This window comes from Theropithecus gelada, chromosome 1 (assembly GCF_003255815.1).
Source record: "Theropithecus gelada isolate Dixy chromosome 1, Tgel_1.0, whole genome shotgun sequence".
Classification (NCBI taxonomy): domain Eukaryota; kingdom Metazoa; phylum Chordata; class Mammalia; order Primates; family Cercopithecidae; genus Theropithecus; species Theropithecus gelada.
This window is the reverse complement of record NC_037668.1, coordinates 1,185,337-1,202,473: the sequence shown is the minus strand read 5'-3', so window position 1 is coordinate 1,202,473 and position 17,137 is coordinate 1,185,337. Positions and strand designations below refer to the sequence as shown.

The 17,137-nt window shown below is 40.4% G+C and overlaps 1 protein-coding gene across 4 annotated transcripts in view; it reads left to right on the top strand.

Moving 5' to 3' along the window:
• The window catches only part of WDR47 (WD repeat domain 47), a 72,494-nt gene that overhangs the window by 27,886 nt on the left and 27,471 nt on the right, over positions 1 to 17,137 (top strand). For 2 of the 4 annotated variants that reach the window (XM_025398547.1, XM_025398556.1), the window contains exons 4-7: positions 896 to 980; positions 3,093 to 3,895; positions 9,904 to 10,030; positions 12,190 to 12,368. In XM_025398547.1, coding sequence (XP_025254332.1) covers positions 896 to 980; positions 3,093 to 3,895; positions 9,904 to 10,030; positions 12,190 to 12,368 — 1,194 coding nt within the window. Of the gene's footprint in view, positions 1 to 895; positions 1,002 to 3,092; positions 3,896 to 9,903; positions 10,031 to 12,189; positions 12,369 to 17,137 lie in introns of all 4 variants that reach the window. The other 2 variants (XM_025398536.1, XM_025398566.1) reach the window with 2 other exon arrangements.

The window sequence follows — 17,137 nt, the reverse complement described above, 5'->3', positions numbered from 1 at the left end:
TTCTTAGACAACTTAGGTAGACTCTTTGCTATCCCTTCCCTCACTGAAAAATTCTTGTTAAAAAGCTTTAAGTTGGGACCAGGTACAGTGGCTGATACTTGTAATCCGAGCACTTTGGGAGGCTGAGGCAGGAGAATTGCTTGAAGCCAGGAATTTGAGATCAATCTGAGCAACAAAGTGAGACCCAGTCTCTACAAAACAATGTTAAAAATTGGCTGGGTGCTGTGATACACAATTGTAGTCCTAGCTGCTTGGGAGGCTGAGGCAGGAGGATTGCTTGGGCCAAAGTTTGAGGCTGTAGTGAGCTGTGATCATGCCACTGTACTCCAGTCTGGGTGACAGAGCAGAAGACTCTGTCTCTATTTAAAAAAAAAAAAAAGCTCTAAGTCTCTATTTCGTAACGTTTTAGAAATGTTAATTTTCTCCTACCCTTTCAGTCCCATTTTTTATTAGACTTTTCTCATATTTAAAAAGAAAATATTTGATTTAATCTTTCTACAATGTATATGTATATAAAAATGTAACATACCCCATAAATATATACTACTATTTGTCAATGAAAATTTTTTTAATAAAGAAAAAACAGAATGTAAGGTAAACAAAACATTTTGGATATAAGACTTTTGATTTAATATTAGGTAACATTTGATATCTTCTATAAAAATTGGATTTTTGTTTACAATTAATATTGGAAATAGAAATTCATTCTCTGAGTGTTAAATTGTGATTACTTGTGACTGAACTTTCTTCAGTTATGGCTTCAATATGATAAGAAGCCTTGTAAATTATTTGATTATTTGAATAATTTTCTTAAAGCAAAAGTACTTATATAGTAACTTCTAAGTATATTTGACATCAGACATTGGAAAAATTAATGTTTCCTTTTTTTCCACAGGTTTCGTTATATTATCCTGAAGCAGAAGTTTTTAGAAGCTTTATGTGTTAACAATGCAATGTCAGCAGAAGATGAGCCCCAGCATGTAAGATTTTTATTCCTGAAGGTTTGCGCCCTAGTCTTGTTTTCAGTCATAAGTATTTTAGTCACTGAAACGAAGGATTAGCATCACAAGTTTTCAAAGTTTTTATGAGCTGGGATGGGGCAAGATCTGGTGTTTTCCAGGTGTAGTATTTTCAATCTGTAGCGCTTCTAAACTTGTTCCATGGTTTAAACCAAGATATATAAATAGCTGGCTAGTTGAAGCGTGTGTGCATCTCTCTTGTTTAAGGTAAGTCAGCAATAGCCAAAGTTTGACTTGATGACTCTTCCTCATTTCTTCTTTTTTTAATCCCAGAAGTGGGTTGGTTATGTTTATTTCCTTTTTCTCTTGTCTTTTCCGTATTTTCTTTGATCCAGAGATAGTTTTTTTGCTGAAATGTTTATCTTCATGATTATTTAAATTTAATGAAATTAAATTCATTTTGATTAGGAAAGTGACTTTTAAAGATTCAGTGTTAATACTAAAACCGAGAAAACTTTTATTAAGTTCTAGTAACTGTTAACTGAAGTAAAGTGTCTTAGTCCATTTGAGCTTCTATAACAAAATATCATAAACTAGGGGGCTGGTAAACAATAGAAGTTTATTTCTCACAGTTCTGGTAGCTGTAAAGTCCAAGATCAAGGTACCAGCAGATTCGTTGTCTGGTGAGGGCTTGTGCTCTGGTTCATGGATGGTGCCTTCTAGCTGTGTTTTTCACCTGGTTAAAGAGGCTAGCTAGCTCTCTGGGGTCTCTTATATGGGCACTAATCTAATTCATGAGGGCTGAGCATTTATAACCCAGTCACCTCCCAAAGGCCCGGCTTTTCTAATACCATTACCTTGTGGGGTTAGGATTTCAACATAGGAATTTTAGGGAGGCACAAACATTCAGACTGTGGCAAAAACCAAAGGATTTTACAGTGGAGACTTTCAGATAGAGAAATATTTGCCAGACAATGATGTTCAAAAGTGAAAAGAACACTGGAACATGAGTTAGGAGACCTATTTTTTATTCTGTCTTCGCCACTAATCAACTGAATTACCTTGGTAAATGTGTACCCTGACTTTTCCCATATGTAAGATATGGAGGCTGGACCAGGTGAGCGCTAAGGTTCCTTACATCATTAAAAGCTTGTGATTCAAAGACAGTATTCACTATACAAATTATTATAATTTGTCTCTCAGCTAAGCTTCCTTTTTGGTCTGTCTGGATTGTTTTGTAGTAAGTCAACTGTAGGCTTTCCCTTTCCGTTTTTTTTGAGGCAGAGTCTCGTACTGTCGCCCAGGCTGGAGTGCAATGGCGTGATCTTGGCTCTCTGCAACCTCAACCTCCCGGGTTCAAGTAATTCTCCTGCCTCAGCCTGCGGAGTAGCTGGGGTTACAGGCACCTGCTACCACGCCCAGCTAATATTTTGTATTTTTATTAGAGACAGGGTTTCACTGTGTTGGCCAGGCTGATCTCGAACTCCTGACCTCGTGATCTGCCCGCCTTGGCCTCCCAGATTGTTGAGATTACAGGTGCGAGCCACCACGCTCGGCTCCCTTTTCTTGACTCTCTATCCCCACACAATTTTGCTCTAAGGTAAGTTAGGACTAACAGAATGGCTCTTTTGCCTTTTGGGTAAGCTGGAATAATAGCAGGGTTTATAAACAGTTGAATATTGGCATGCTTCAATTTTTATTTCTAGAAAAATTATTCTTACCCTTAAAAAATTGTATATTTGAGAGCTGTGGCACACCTGTGGTCCCAGCTACTTTAGAGGCTAATGATCACTTGAGCCCAGGAGTTCACGGCTGTAGTGCACTATATTTGTGTGTATGAATAACCCCTGCACTCCAGCATGGGCAGAAGAGTGAGATCCCGTCTTAAGCCTGAATTATAATAGAACAATGTTTTTATAGATAAAAGTTTAATGCGCTAATTAACCAAATTTTTTATTATTTTTATTTTAGTTGTGAAAACATTTTGGTTCCTGTCTTGAAAGCTGTTGCATATCCGACAGATTATATGAGTATTCTGTGGCAATATAATTTATTCTTTGTACTCTTGTTGTTTTCATATTTTACAGCATGTTTTTTATAGTGATTATTTGATCATTTGTATTTTTCTTACAGCTGGAATTTACCATGCAAGAAGCTGTGCAATGTTTACATGCTCTAGAAGAATACTGTCCTTCTAAAGATGACTATAGTAAGCTCTGTTTGCTTTTGACTTTGCCTCGTCTGACCAATCATGCCGAGTTTAAGGACTGGAATCCCAGTACCGCACGAGTTCACTGTTTTGAAGAGGCTTGTGTCATGGTTGCAGAATTCATCCCTGCTGATAGGAAGCTAAGTGAAGCTGGTTTTAAAGCTAGTAACAATCGTTTATTTCAGCTTGTAATGAAAGGCCTACTTTATGAATGCTGTGTAGAATTTTGTCAGAGTAAAGCAACTGGAGAAGAAATTACAGAAAGCGAAGTGCTTCTTGGCATCGACCTCTTATGTGGTAATGGTTGTGATGACTTGGATCTGAGTTTACTGTCATGGCTTCAGAATCTTCCATCTTCTGTCTTCTCTTGTGCTTTTGAACAGAAAATGCTTAATATTCATGTTGACAAACTTCTGAAACCTACAAAAGCTGCATATGCTGATCTTTTGACTCCTCTTATCAGCAAACTCTCTCCCTATCCATCGTCCCCAATGAGAAGACCTCAATCAGCTGATGCCTATATGACCCGCTCTCTGAATCCTGCTTTAGATGGCCTCACCTGTGGACTAACCAGTCATGATAAGAGAATTTCAGACCTTGGAAACAAAACTTCTCCAATGTCACACTCCTTTGCTAACTTCCATTATCCAGGGGTACAAAACCTCAGTAGAAGTCTCATGCTTGAGAATACAGAATGTCACAGTATTTATGAAGAATCCCCTGAGCGGTAAGCATTTGCTTATAAAAATTAGGAAATCTTAGGCTGGGTGAGGTGGCTCATGCCTGTAATCCCAGCACTGTGGGAGGCCAAGGCGGGCAGATCACACGGTCAGGAGATCGAGACCATCCTGGCTTACATGGTGAAACCCCATCTCTACTAAAAATACAAAAAATGAGCCAGGCGTGGTGGTGGGCGCCTGTAGTCCTAGCTACTTGGGAGGCTGAGGCAGGAGAATGGCGTGAATCCAGGAGGCGGAGCTTGTGGTGAGCTGAGCTCGCGCCACTGCACTCCAGCCTGGGTGACAGAGCAAGACTCTGTCTCAGAAAAAAAAAAAAAAGAAATCTTCAGAAGTTCGAGATAATCTAATTATAGTGTGTATATGTTTTATTTTCTTTGAGACAGGGTCTGGCTCTGTCACCCAAGCTGGAGTGCAGTGGAACAATCTCCCAGGTTAAAATCAGCCTCCTTAGTAGCTGGGACTACCAGCACACGCCACCATACTTGGCTAATTTTTGTATATTTGATAGAGACGGGGTTTTGCAGTGTTGCCCAGGCTGGTCTCAAGCTCCTGGACTCAAGCGAAGCAATCATCCCGCCTCGGCCTCCTAAAGTTCTGGGATTACAGGTGTGAACCACCACGCCCAGGAGTGTGTATGTTTTCTTAATGTTCAGGTCATTTTAGTTGAAAGTTAGTCCTTAATACTTTAGTAAGCGTTTAAAATTTTTGATAATTAAAATTATATGAGAAAAATCTTCATTTTTGTATCTTATTCTTTTGCTGGTTATAAATGTAATATATGTGCTGTGAAGAAAATTTGGAAAATATAGAAGAGTAATAGTATGAGAATTAAAATCCCACACAATCTCATACTTAGACCAGTCTTTTTTTCTCTGAGTACTTTTTTGTTTGTTTGTTTGAGATGGAGTTTTGCTCTTGTCACTCAGGCTGAGTGCAGTGGCACCCTCCGTCTCCCAGGTTCAAGTAATTCTCCTGCCTCAGCCTCCCAAGTAGCTGGGATTACAGGCACCTGCCACCATGCCCAACTAATTTTTGTATTTTTAGTAGAGACGGGGTTTTACCATGTTGGCCAGGCTGGTCATGAACTCCTGATCTCAGCTGATCCACCTGCCTCGGCCTCCCAAAGTGCTAGGATTACAGGTGTGAGCCATTGCGCCCGGCTATCTGAATACATTTTAAAAAATTGGGAATGTATTATATAGATTTTCACGTAATCTGCTTTTTCCACTTGAAAGATCATGACTGTTTTCCATATTCTTGAAAATTTCTTGATATCAACGATTAATCATAAGTATGCAGTATTTCATTGTATGACTGTGTCACAAATTTAACTCCTTATTGTATAAATTTAACTCCTTATCCTTAAGGATGCCAGATTGTTTCTCCTTTTTTTCTCCTGTACATAGTAGTGTGGAGAACAACCAGAACTTAAAACTCCATAATTATTTCCACTTTATTTAGTAATTTTTATACATATGAAGGAAATAAGTGTTAAAGCCACCATTCAGTTTTTCCTTCAAACCTGGCAAGAAATAGTAAACTCCTGATCAACAGTTATTTATTTCAGGGTTAGGAAACTTTCTGCCTCATTTTTCCAGGAAACCCATGAGTATGTATGGATGGTTTTCTGTAACTTAGAGTTGGCACAATGAAGTATTAGTGTTGACTTCAATAAATTTATTTCATGAAAGAGATAAAAATGAAACCTTTTCACATTACATAGGATAGTTGGAGCCATTCTTTGCAGAGGAAGGAGCAGTGGACTCAGAATTTCTGTTTCTAATTACAGCAAGTGAGCTGGGTATGGTGACTCAGGCCTGTAATGCCAGCACTTTGGGAGGCCGAGGCGGTGGATCACTTGAGGTCAGGAGTTCAAGACTAGCTTGTCCAACATGGTAAAACCCCGTCTCTACTAAAAATGCAAAAATTAGCTGGGCGTGGTGGCACATGGCTGCAGTCCCAGCTACTTAGGAGGCTGACGCAGGAGAATCGCTTGAACCTGGGAAGTGGAGGTTGCGGTGAGCCTAGATTGTACCACTGCACTCTAGCCTGGGCGACAAAGTGAGATTCTGTCTCAAGAAATAATAATAATTAGAGCAAGTGGAGATCCTTAGTTAAAGCTTAAGAAATACAGGGTAAGGCTGGGCACGGTGGCTCAAGCCTGTAACCCCAGCACTTTGGGAGGCTGAGGTGGCTGGATCACCTGAGGTCAGAAGTTTGAGATCAGCCTGGCCAACATGGTGAAACCCTGTCTCTACTAAAAATACAAAAAAATTAGCTGGTGCGTGCCTGTAATCCCAGCTACTTGGGAGGCTGAGGCAGGAGAATCGCTTGAGCCTGGGAGGCGGAAGTTGCAGTGAGCAGAGATCGCACCATTGCACTCCAGCCTAGGCAACAGAGTGAGACTCCATCTCAAAAAAAGAAAAAAGAAATATAGGATAAATGTATAGGGAAACCTTTTCTGTTAAGTTGCTCTGAGATTATAGAGGAGAAGGTTGTGATATTTTCTTTCATGTTCTTTAGAGAGGAGAATCTAACTTGAGTCAGTTAAGTGAGGGACTTCCTAAAGGGTAGGTTAACTTTTTTTTTTCTTTTTTTTTGAGACAGAGTCTCGCTCTGTTGCCCAGGCTAGAGTGCAGTGGCGCAATCTCGGCTCACTGCAACCTCCGCCTCCTGGGTTCAAGCGATTCTCCTGCCTCAGCCTCTCAAGTAGCTGGGATTATAGGCGCCTGCCACTGTGCCTGACTAATTTTTGTATTTTTAGTAGAGACGAGGTTTCACCATCTTGGCTAGGCTGATCTTGAACTCCTGACCTCATGATCTGCCCACCTCGGCCTCCCAAAGTGCTGGGATTACAGGCATGAGCCACCGCGCCCGGCCTGAACACAGTCTTTAAAGTTAGACATAGGTCTGAACAATAGCTTTGCCATTTACTGGCTGTGTGACCTTGGGAAAGTTACTTAATCTCTCTGAGCCTCAGTTATCTTCTCTATATAATAAAGCATTGACTTGCAAAATGAGATAAAGCTTCTAGTAGAGTGGCAAGCATGTGATTGGTACTCAGGGAATATAAATTTCTTCCCTTCAGAGCTCATAGCTTTGGTAAGGACAGTGTGTCAAAAAGGACTACTAATGAAATGCTGTGAGAGTTACTGTCCTATGGATAAAATGTAAAAGTTTACTTTGGAACAAATGTACTTATTTTTAAATATATTTTAGATGTAATTTAAAAAATATTGGGACAGGTACGGCGACTCACACCTGTAATCCCAGCACTTTGGGAGGCTGAGGTGAGAGGATTGCTTGAGGCTAGGAGTTTGAGACCAGCTTGGGCAATATAGTGAGACCCCATCTCTATTTATTGTTTTTTTAAATATATATATAAACTCAATTAGACCAATTATGCTAAGTATGCAACATGAGGAGTACTACTTGAAATACTTGAAGTCAGTATCTTTTTTTTTTTCTTTAAGTGGGTAAGCATTTAAAATATATTTCAGACTAGGCACGGTGGATCACTGGAACCCAGGAGTTCAGGACCATCCTGGACAACATGGTGAAAACTTGTCTCTACAGAAAAATACAAACGTATTAGCCAAGCATGGTGGTGTGTGCCTGTAGTCATAGCTACTTGGGAGGCTGAGGTGGGAGGATCAGTTGAGCCCAGAAGGTTGAGGCTGCAGTGAGCCTTGATTACACCACTGTACTCTAGCCTGGGTTACAGCAAGATATCCTATCTCAAAAAAAAAAAATTTTTTTTTTTTTGGTGATTACTATGTGCTAACACCATGCTGCAATGTGATTGGACTACTATGGTGAACAAGAAGATAAAACATGAAAGAAAGGGAGTGTGTAATATTTTATAAGGATATCCTTCCGCTTGCACAGAGACACTTAAAATGGAGGAAAAGTCATTTCAAATATGTAAGCTTGAAATGCATGTATTTTAGGCATGTACCAGCATTGGAATTGGAGTCTGATGACCTGAGTTCGAGTTCAAGCTCTATTTTCTAGCTGTGCAATCTTAGGAAAATCACTTGTTTTTTGAGTCTGTTACCTCTCTGTGAAGTGGGTCTTATAACCTGTTTCACAGGTTATTGTGCAAGTTAAATGAGATAATGCATATGGAAGTTTTGTATATGTTGCAAAATTAAATGAAATGTTACTTTTTGAAGGTTATTTTATTCTTTATACAGTTAATAGCTCTTACAAATTTTTCTTTGTGGACATAAAAGGGGACTTCTTATGGTCATTAGTAAGTTACAGCACAGCCTGGTAGCCAAAAAACTCCTCCTCAGTCTTTTTTTTTTTTTTTTTTTGAGAGGGAGTCTAGCTCTTATTGCCCAGGCTGGACTGCAATGGCGCGATCTCAGCTCACCGCAACCTCTGCCTCCCAGGTTCAAGTGATTCTCCTGCCTCAGCCTCCCAAGTAGCTGGGATTACAGGCATGCGCCACCATGCCCGGCTAATTTTGTATTTTTAGTAGAGACACGGTTTCTCTATGTTGATCAGGCTGGTCTCATACTCCCAACCTCAGGTGATCCGCCACCCTCAGCCTCCCAGAGTGTTGGGATTACAGGTGTGAGCCACTGTGCCTGGCCCAAAGAAAGTCTTCTAATAAAATCTCAAAAATTCTTAAAATTGTATAGAAATGTATTGGAGGAAAAAATCTTTAGATAACAAAACTGTGAGTTTATATTTTATAAAGATAATTTAGGCATTATGTTATCCAACTTATTATTTGTATTCATCAGCCTATTTTAAGCCGAGCTACAGAGAATATAAGTGACTGTCCCAAGGCCACACAACTGATTTTATTTTTAATTTATTTTTAGTTTTATTTTTTTGAGGTAGAGTCTTACTCTGTCACCAGGCTGGAGTGCAGTGGCCTGATCTCGGCTCACTGCAACCTCTGTCTCCCTGGTTCAAGCGATTATCTTGTCTCAGCCTCCCAAGTAGCTGGGACTACAGGCGCATACCACGCCCAGCTAATTTTTGTGTTTTTAGTAGAAACGGGGTTTCACCATGTTGGCCAGGATGGTCTCGATCTCCTGACCTCGTGATCTGCCCACCTCAGCCTCCTAAAGTGCTGGGATTACAGGCATAAGCCTCTGCGCCTGGCCCATACTACTGATTTTAAACTGGAGACCTACTCTCACTCTCCCTACCTAATAACCCATTACTCTTCCATTAAGACCTTCCTATTTTTAAAAACTCTTTTTGTGGTATTTTTAAGAGAAGAAAGGAATATATAAAATCTATTTGTGTATAGTTTATACACAGGCTAAATATTCTTTTTTTATTTTTTGAGACAAGGTCTCACTCTGTCACCCAGGCTGGAGTGCAGTGGCGTGATCTTGACTCACTGTAACCTCTACCTCCCGGGATCAGGTGATCCTCCCACTTCAGCCTCCCGAGTAGCTGGGACCACAGGTGCCCCACCACACCCAACTAATTTTTTTTTTTTTAAAAGAGACTGGGCTTCGCCATGTTGCCCAGGTTGGTCTCAAACTTCTGAGCTCAAGCGAGTTGCCTGCCTTGGCCTCCCAAAGTGCTGGGATTACAGGCGTGAGCCACTGTGCCTGGCCTATTCATTTTTTAAAATTAAAATTTCTTGGCTGGGCTTGGTGACTCATGCTTGTAATCTCAGCACTTTGGGAGGCTGGGGAGGGTGGATCGCTTGAGATCAGGAGTTTGAGACCAGCCTGGCTAACATGGTGAAACTCCATCTCTACTAAAAATACAAAAAATTAGGCAGGTGTGGTGGCAGGCACTTGTGTTCCCAACTACTCTGGAGGCTGAGGCAGGAGAATTGCTTGAACCTGAGAGGTGGAGGTTACAGTGAGCGGAAATTACATCACTGCACTCCAGTCGGGGCTACAGAGAGAGACTCTGTCTCAAAAATAATAATAATAAAATAAAATTTCTCTAACTAAAATATATTTTCCTTTACTCCCCCGTCTGCCTTTTTGTTTTTTTTGCACGTTTCTGGAAGAAGTGATACACCTGTTGATGCACAGAGGCCTATAGGCAGTGAAATCTTGGGCCAGAGTTCAGTTTCAGAAAAAGAGCCTGCAAATGGAGCACAGAATCCAGGACCAGCTAAACAAGAAAAAAATGAGGTAATATTTACTATACCTAGTGTTTTTCAGAGTTATTCTCTTTGTAAGAAGTAATAGAATTTACTTAGAATATAAAAAGAATTTTCTGATATTTGGGAGTAGGAAAGAATATACATAGATTTTCTTATTATTAGCTTACTTTCTCCTCTCTTCAACGAATATGTGATGTATTTAGTTGCCTTTATGTATTCTGGAGCAATTTTAACAGGTCAATTTATTAACAATATAAAATATTACAGGTGACATTGCATGGTTTGCATGCTTTGTGACTCAAGTAATTGAGCTTACATTAAACATGGCTAGTTTACATTTTTAATATATATGTCCTATGTTTTACTAATTAGATTTAAGAATAAGAAATTAAACATTTTAAATACAGAATAAACTTTTATCCAAGTCCAGGGTTCTAGTGCTTTTGTGAGGAAATTTTATTGTGAAATAGGATATAAGTTTTGTATAGGCTGGGTGTGGCAGCTCCTGCCTGTAGTCCTAGCACTTTGGGAGGCCAAGACAGGTGGATCACCTGAGCTCAGGAGTTCAAGACCGGCCTAAGCAACATGGTGAAACCCCATCTCTACTAAAAATACAAAAAATTTCCAGGGCGTGGTGGCACAGCTACCTGTAGTCCCAGCTGCTCGGAAGGCTGAGGCAGGAGAATCGCTTGAACCTGGGAGGCAGAGGTTGCAGTGAGCCAACATTGCACCACTGCACCCCATCCTGGGCGACAAAGTGAGACTCTATCTCAAACAAACAAACAAGTTTATATAGCATGGCATTTCTAAGGGGTTAAGTGGTTTTAATAAGTTAAATATGTTTTTTGTTTTCAACTATTAAGAATGTATTTAAGGCCGGGCGCGGTGGCTCAAGCCTGTAATCCCAGCACTTTGGGAGGCCGAGACGGGCGGATCACGAGGTCAGGAGATCGAGACCATCCTGGCTAACACAGTGAAACCCCGTCTCTACTAAAAATACAAAAAACTAGCCGGGCGAGGTGGCGGGCGCCTGTAGTCCGAGCTACTCCGGAGGCTGAGGCAGGAGAATGGCGCAAACCCGGGAGGCGGAGCTTGCAGTGAGCTGAGATCTGGCCACTGCACTCCAGCCCGGGCTACAGAGCAAGACTCCGTCTCAAAAAAAAAAAAAAAAAAAAAAAAAGAATGTATTTATAGCAATGCAGGAAAAAAATTAAAATTAAAAAAAGAAGTAAAAAATTACTGTTAAAAGTACATTGATATGCGCCAAACAACAGAGCTTTAAAATATGATGCAAATATTGAGAGAGCTGAAGGAAGAAATAGTTTTGCAATAATAGTTGGAGACTTCAATACCCTACTTACAATAATGGATGAAACATCTAAGTAGAAGTTCAATAAGGATATAGAGGACTTGAACAATATTGTAAACCAACTAGACCTGACAGACATATATAAAACACTCCACTCAATAACAGCAGAATACATACCCTTCTCAAGTGTACATGGAACATTTTTTAGTACTAATTTAGGGCTATTGGTAATTGTGCTGCGATAAACATACACTTGCAGGTGTCTGTTTGATATGATGACTTATTTTCCTTTGAGTGGATACTCAGTGGGATTGCTGGATTGAATGGTAGATCTAGTTCTTTGAGAAATCACCATACTGTTTTTTTCCATAGAGACTGTACTAATTTATATTCCCTCCAGCAATGTGTAAACATTCCCTTTTACCCCATCCATTCCAACATCTATTGTTTTTTAATGATGGCCATTCTGGCTGGGGTAAGTTGGTATCTCATTATGGTTATTAAATATTAATGCCATCCCGCAGTATGGATATTTTTAAAGAAATGCCAGATTTGTATTAGTCTTTATCTACATTCATATTCTCTGATCATGGCCCCCTTGTAAGCATTATGATTTGTATTTTTATTTTGGGTTAGTCAGGGAACCAAGGCAACCATTCATTTCGGTCAGTCTGTTTCTGTGGAATAAAGCAAATTAACTGATCCACTTGAGTATTAAGACTCATACTGTTTTTCAAAGAGCAATAGATTAAGTATTTTTGATTGTTAAATATAGCTAATTGTATATTTTATTCAGCATTTATAAAAAGTACTGTTGAGTGAAGACATATTCTGTCATAATTTGCTCAAATATGTATATTTTTTCTAATGTTTTTAAGCTTCGAGATTCAACAGAACAATTTCAAGAATATTATAGGCAAAGATTACGCTATCAACAGCATTTAGAACAGAAGGAGCAACAGCGGCAGATATACCAGCAGATGTTGCTTGAAGGAGGCGTGAATCAGGAGGATGGTCCTGATCAGCAGCAGAATCTTACTGAACAGTTCCTTAATAGGTTGGTCTTCTAGTCACTTTTTAAAATATGGAGTTATTTGAAAGCTATTTAAAACATGTAATAACTGCTACTTTCTATGTATAGTTGGACATTTTAAGGCTTTTTAAGCATTTCAAGTAATGTGGAGTTACATATTGCTTTCTAGTCACAGCATTCTGAGGGCTCATCTAGTTTCGTCCTTATTCCCTAAGCAACTAGAGCAGAAGAGTGCAGAGGTTCAGTGCACAGGCTGAACCTGTACATAGCCGACAGCCAGGTGGATTCAGCTGTCCCAGGGTAACTGAGAATCTAGGAGAAGTTACTCTAGTTCTTTTTATCTCTTTATCTGCTGCCTTTTTTTGGAAACAAGGCTCTCACTGTCTCCCAGACTGGAGTGCAGAGGCGCGATCTTGGCTCACTGCAGCCTCAACTTCCTGGGCTCAAGTGATCCTCCTCCTTCAGCCTCCTGAGTAGCTGGCATTACAGCACACACCACCACACCCACCTAATTTTTTTATTTTTTGTAGAGATGGGGTTTTGCCCTGTTGCCCAGGCTGGTCTCAAACTCCTGGCCTCAAGCAGTCCGTTCACCTTGGCCTCCCAAAGTGCAGGGATTACAGTCCCCGTGCTGGCCCTTATCTACTTCTTATTTCCTCTAACCTTCTTACAAGGTTACCATGAGGATAAATAGAGTTAATCTGTGTGAAGTGCTTAGAACAGTATCTGGCACACTGTAAACACCGTGTTGTTAGCTGCTATTTTTATTGTTACTAAAGTGCTTAAACCTATACATTTTTTTGATTTGATATATTAAAATGATTGTTATAATTTCTGCCAAAACAATATGAACTACATTTATTGTTTGCAATTATAGGAGAAATATATACACATGTGTTTTTATTTTATATTATTTTATTTAATTAATTTATTGATTTATTTATTCTTGAGATGGAGTTTTACTCTGTCGCCCAGGCTGGAGTGCAGTGGCGCGATCTTGACTCACTGCAACCTCTGCCTCCTGGGTTCAAGCAATTCTCCTGCCTCAGCCTCCCGAGTAGCTGGGATTACAGGCACACGCCACCACACCTGGCTAATTTTGTATTTTTTTAGTAGAAATGGGGTTTCATTGTGTTGGGCAGGCTGGTATTGAACTCCTGGGCTCAAGTGATCCACCCATTCCCAAAGTGCTGGGATTACAGGCATGAGCCACTGCACTCCTGGTCTTATGTGTGTGTTTTTAGAATTCAATAAAATAATAAATATTTAAATAAGCAATGATTGTTGGAAGATTAAGTCAATTAATATATACAAATGTGCTTACAACAGTTCTGGCACATAGGAAGTGTCCTATAAATGTTGGCCATCATCATGGTTACAATTAGGTAACTGTAATGGTGACTGTTAGCTCTTCACTTGATTCAACAATATTGGAAGTAATCTGCTTGACAACTCTGAGTGTTGTGTAAGTCAATGAGCCTGAAATTGATCCTGTCTTCAAACCTTCACAAAGGGAGTGGGTTTTTTTTTGTTTCTTTGTTCAGGCTGGAGTGCAGTAGCACGATCTAATCACAGCTTGCTGCACCCTCTACTACCCTAGTTGAAGGGATTCTCCCATCTCAGCCTCCCAAAGTGCTGGGATTACAGGTGTGAGCCACCACACCTGGCCTTTTTTTTTTTGAGACGGAGTCTCACTCTGTCGCTCAGACTGATGGTGGTGCAATCTGGGCTCAGTGGAACCTCCACCTCCCAGGTTCAAGCGATTCTCCTGCCTCAGCCCCCTGAGTAGCTGGGATTACAGGTACATACCACCACACCTGGCTAATTTTTGTATTTTTAGTAGAGGCATGATTTCACCATGTTGGTCAGGCTGGTCTCAATCTCCTGACCTGGTGATCTGCCCGCCTCAGCCTCCCAAAGTGCTGGGATTACAGGTGTAAGCCACTGCGCCCACCCTTTTTGGTTTTTAAATAGAGATAGAGTCTTGCTATGTCATCCCAGGCTGGAGTGCAGTGGTGTGATCATAGCTCACTATAACCGTGAACTCCTGGGCTCAAGCGCTCCTCCTGCCTTGGCCTCCCAAAGCTCTGAGATTACAGGCATGAGTCATCGTAGCCGGCTCACACAAGGATTGTTTAAACTGGTGGTCTCAAGAGTCTAAATAGACCTCTGAACATCCAGTTTGGGTATCATTTTCTTATCACCTCTGATGAAGTCAGTGGCTTGTCAGAATTATTCTTATTTGATGAATTGCCATTTCTGATTTTTGGATGTTTTCTTCATAGCCATAAAAGTCATGGATGTAATTTTAATTTCTGACCAACTTATTTTGCAGTAAGAGCAGATATCTAGCAGTGAGAAGATGAAATGGCAAAGTTCTGTGACTCTCCTCCCCAGTAGTGATTAGTGATATATGTCCTCAGAAAAGAAGTGAAATTATTCAGGAAGGTTCATCTTTCCTTTAAAGACAATCATAAATAGAATTTAAATTCTTCTTTTTTTAAAATTTGAGACAGGGTCTCGCTCTGTTGCCCAGTCTGGAGTGCAGCAGTGTGGTCATGGCTCACTGCAGCCTCGACCTTCCACCTCTGGGGCTAAAGTGATCCTCCAGCCACCACAAACAGCTAATTTTTGTATTTTTTGTAGAGATGAAGTTTCTTCACCATATTGCCCAGACTGATCTTGAACTCCTGAGCTCAGGCAATCCTCCTGCCTCGGCCTCCTGAAGTGCTGGGATTATAGGCGAGAACCACCCATGTCTGGCCTAGAATTTAAATAATTTAAATTCTGTCTTGTAATTTAGGTTTATTTATAGTATATTTATTGTTTTGTTTTTGTTTTTGATACGGAGCCACTGTGCCCGGTCCATCCTAAATTTTTATATATTAGTTTCCCATAAATTTTCTGCATTCTCTTTTTTTTTTTTTTTTTGAAACGGAGTCTTGCTCTGTCGCCCAGGCTGGAGTACAGTAGCGCGATCTTGGCTCACCGCAAGCTCTGCTTCCTGGGTTCACGCCATTCTCCCGCCTCAGCCTCCGGAGTAGCTGGGACTACAGGCGCCCGCCACCACGCCTGGCTAATTTCTTTTTTTTGTGTTTTTAGTAGAGACGAGGTTTCACCGTGTTAGCCAGGATGGTCTCGATCTCCTGACCTTGTGATCCACCTGCCTCGGCCTTCCAAAGTGCTGGGATTACAGGCTCATTCCTGGCCCAATATTTTTGTTTCATTATTTTTTCTAGACTCTTTAGTTTTATATATTTGAGCCTGTACTAGGGCTTTAAGATACCTAATATCAAGGACAAATTGAATGGAGATAGGATCTGTAAATTAAAATGTGCTTTTTCCTCTTAATGTTTTATTCTTCCAAATCACTCTTGCTGCAGGTCATTATTTCCAGATTTAAGTTTTACTTCTTCTTCTGAGGGGCATAGAAAGAAGAGAAATAAGTTGTGTTATACAATTAGATCTTACTGAAAAAATTATAGCATGATATGAATTTTATTAATAATGCTATATCATTACTTTATACCTCTTGATCTTTTGTTTTTATTAATACTAATAATTGGCACCATTGATTTGACAGTTAATAGGCATATTCAGCCTCTTCCCCATCCCACCCCATTTTAAGAGAGTTCAAATGCTATATTAACATTTTTTTTTTTTTTTTGAGGTGGAGTCTTGCTGTTTCCTAGGCTGGAGGGCAGTGGCGTGACCTTGGCTCACTGCAACTTCTGCCTCTCAGGTTCTAGCGATTCACCACCTCAGCCTCCCAGGTAGCCGGGGACTACAGGCGTCCACCACCATGCCTGGCTAATTTTTGTATTTTTAGTAAAGATGAGGTTTCACCATGCTGGCCAGGCTGGTCTCAAACTCCCTACCTCAGGTGATCTGCACGCCTCGGCCTCCCAAAGTGCTGGGATTACAGACATGAGCCACTGTGCCTGGCCTGTGTTAGCATTTTAAATGCTTTTTATACTTAGCGTTTTTCTGAAGTGTATTTGACCTCATATCCTTTTTTATGGAGAGTATAAAAAAGATATATGTACATTTCACAAGAAATGTGTTTCACAGAACACAATTTGAGAAATGCTATTTAATTACAATTTTTAACTGATACATATTTAGTAAAGGCTAACAGTTCCTCTAATAATATTGAGCTGCTTTTTTGTAAGTATTTTTTAAGCCTTAAAAATATACACACACAATGTTTAATATAGGAAAATTTAAAAATACCATGAGCCACAATACCTCTCAATAATTGTACTCCCTGTATTAGTCCTTTCTTATATCGAATCTCAGCCGGAGAAAGTGATGCTGGGCTAGTTTTGGGTCTAAATCTTCCTTCCTCTCTCCCTCTCCTTTCTCCTCTCTTCTCTTCCTTCCCCTCCTCTCCCCTCCCCTCCTCTCCCCTCCTTTCCCCTCTTCCGCCCTCTCCTATCCTCTCCTTCCTTTCCTTTCTTTTCCTTTCCTTTCCTTTTTTTTGTTTTCTCTTTTCTTTTCTCTTTTCTTTTCTTTTCCCTTCCCTCCCTCCCTTCCTTCCTTCCTTCTTTCCTTTTTTGTTTTTTTCTTTCTTTCTTTTTTTTTCTGAGACGGGATCTTACTTTGTTGCCCAGGCAGGATCACGGCCCATTGCAGCCTTGACCTCCTGGGCCCAGGCAATCCTTCCACCTCAGCTTTCCAAGTAGCTAGGACCATAGGCATGCACCACCATGTCTGGCTACGTTTTTCTTTTTCTTTTTCTTTTTTTTGGGTAGAGACAGGGTCTCCCTCTGTTGCCCAGGCTAGTCTCAAAT